At 39.9% G+C, this 2,032-nt stretch overlaps 1 protein-coding gene across 1 annotated transcript; it reads right to left on the reverse strand.

Moving 5' to 3' along the window:
- Positions 1-288: 288 nt before the first annotated feature.
- LOC104592494 (calmodulin-like protein 3) lies at positions 289-1,759 on the reverse strand. The gene has a single exon (XM_010251889.3). It carries the CDS (start codon positions 1,229-1,231, stop codon positions 548-550), a length of 684 nt encoding a protein of 227 aa, XP_010250191.1. The 5' UTR covers positions 1,232-1,759; the 3' UTR covers positions 289-547.
- Between the last annotated feature and the right edge of the window lie 273 nt (positions 1,760-2,032).

Genomic DNA, 2,032 nt, shown 5'->3' on the forward strand with positions numbered 1-2,032 from the left:
TTCTATCACCAGAACGACGAATGATCTGGTTCCTCGCACATCTAAGTGAGCATTAGCTGATGTGTATGATTTTGTTTTTCAAAACAAAAACAACTGTTGTAAAAATCGGAATCATACTCATTACCAAACGCTCCCTTATTTATTTTTCAATTTGCATGAGTTGCACTGAAATGGAATAACCAAACACGGGAGAGATAGAGAGAGAGAGAGAGCTCTTTGTACCTTTTAAGAGGTGTTCACTTTGTATGATTTTTCAAAACAAAAACATGTTGCCAAACACCCCATGTGTAGAGGTCAAACTTCACAAAAGAAGTTGAAAAGTCTATAACTTTAAAATGCCCAAACACGTCCACTTCCCTCCACCATAATTGCTTGGAGATTTGTAGTTGTTAATATCTAATTATCTACAATCGAAGCTGACTGAGTCCCACATCAAAAAAGAAAAATAAAAAAGACAAGAACAGACTAACCCAGAAAAAAGGGCATTAGGGAGAGAGAGAGAGAGCTTCTTGATAACAGAACTGAAGAGCGCAGGTAGAGAAGATGTTTAGGAAATCCCCACACAGCTTCCACCAGCCTTCATCATCATCTTCTTGAACTCCTCAAAATTAACCATTCCATCTCCATCCATATCAACTGACTTGATCATCTCTCTACAATCCTCACTCCTCAGCCCTTGCTTCAACCCCAGAGACGACAGAACCAAGCTCAGCTCCTCCACCGTGATCAACCCATCTCTGTTCCCATCAAACACATCGAATGCCTCCTTCAAATCCCTTTCCTCATCCACCTCTTCCTCTTCCCTACAATCCAACAACTCCCCATCTCTCCCTCCTCTCTGCTTCGACCTGCTTATTCCTACCGACTCGTACAACTTACTGAACTCCTCAAGATCTATCAGCCCATCTCTGTTTGAGTCCAGCTTCTCCACCATGTGAACCAAATCTGTGTCAGTGATAGAGAACCCTATATTCTTCAACGACTCTCTGAGCTCTTCCTCGGTTATAATGCCATCACTATTCTTATCAAAAGTGGCGAAAACGTTTCTCAGCTCGGCCTTGTCTGAAGATGTTGTTGTTGTTGTTGTTGCAGGTGAAGTGATCAAAGAAGGTTTTGCAATCGGAATCAAAGCCTGAATCCATGCGAGAAGCTTCTTGGGAGGGAGATAGAATAATGAGTTGACAAGGCCACAAACAAAGAAAACTGCTAACAACACGAAGGCCATCACCATCTTCACTAAGCTTTAGTTTAACGAAGGAAGAACAAGGAGGAAAGGAAGCAGAAGGCTGGATTTCTGCTTAAGAGTATAATATAATTTTGGGGTTGGTCGAAGCGTTGAGGATTTAAAACTGGAGGAGGAGAAGAAACGCGGTTTGGTTAGTTAGTTGATGGAAACCCATTCCCAAATAAACCGCGTGAAACTATAAAAACTGTTTTAATATCGCCTCACAGTAGCTCAGAACGATCAACCAATGATCTTAAGCTTATAAAACCTTCTCCGTTCTCACCCACCAAACAATGCTTGTGCAGCCCACACGTTTCGATCATGAATTGCAGTTTGGTGGGCCATACCAACTACTTACTTCCTTTAGATTTATAAGAGAGAGAGAGAGAGGATATGGTTGAGGCCTTGAGGGTTTCAAATCCACAGGAGTGTTGAGTGGATTTGAGAATGAGAATTTATTTTATTTTATTTTTCTGGGTGTTTTGTCAGTGAAATGCTAGGGAATCTGTTGTGGTATCTAACAGGAAGAAAAGAGAGCAAAGAATTTCATCCTTTGACCACCTAAAACCAGTATATGTTCTTGGGATGAAGTAATGAAGTATCAACTGTCAAATTAGTCATCCATCATGCATAAACAAACAAGAAAAATGGAATTTGATCCTCCCATGCGTGACAAAACACGACTCGATATAGATGCTTGTTCTTCTTGTTTCTTAAGGCTGAGTTTGGAAACAATATAAATAAAAATATGTACAGCATAAATACATACAAAATAATATAAAATATAAGGTTTTGTTATTTGTACTC

The sequence above is a fragment of the Nelumbo nucifera genome, chromosome 8 (genome assembly GCF_055504915.1).
Source record: "Nelumbo nucifera cultivar China Antique chromosome 8, China Antique-T2T, whole genome shotgun sequence".
NCBI lineage: Eukaryota > Viridiplantae > Streptophyta > Magnoliopsida > Proteales > Nelumbonaceae > Nelumbo > Nelumbo nucifera.

Coding starts and splice junctions, on each gene's coding strand:
- LOC104592494 (XM_010251889.3), bottom strand. CDS start 1,231: ATGGTGATGGCCTTCGTGTTGTTAGCAGTTTTCTTTGTTTGTGGCCTT.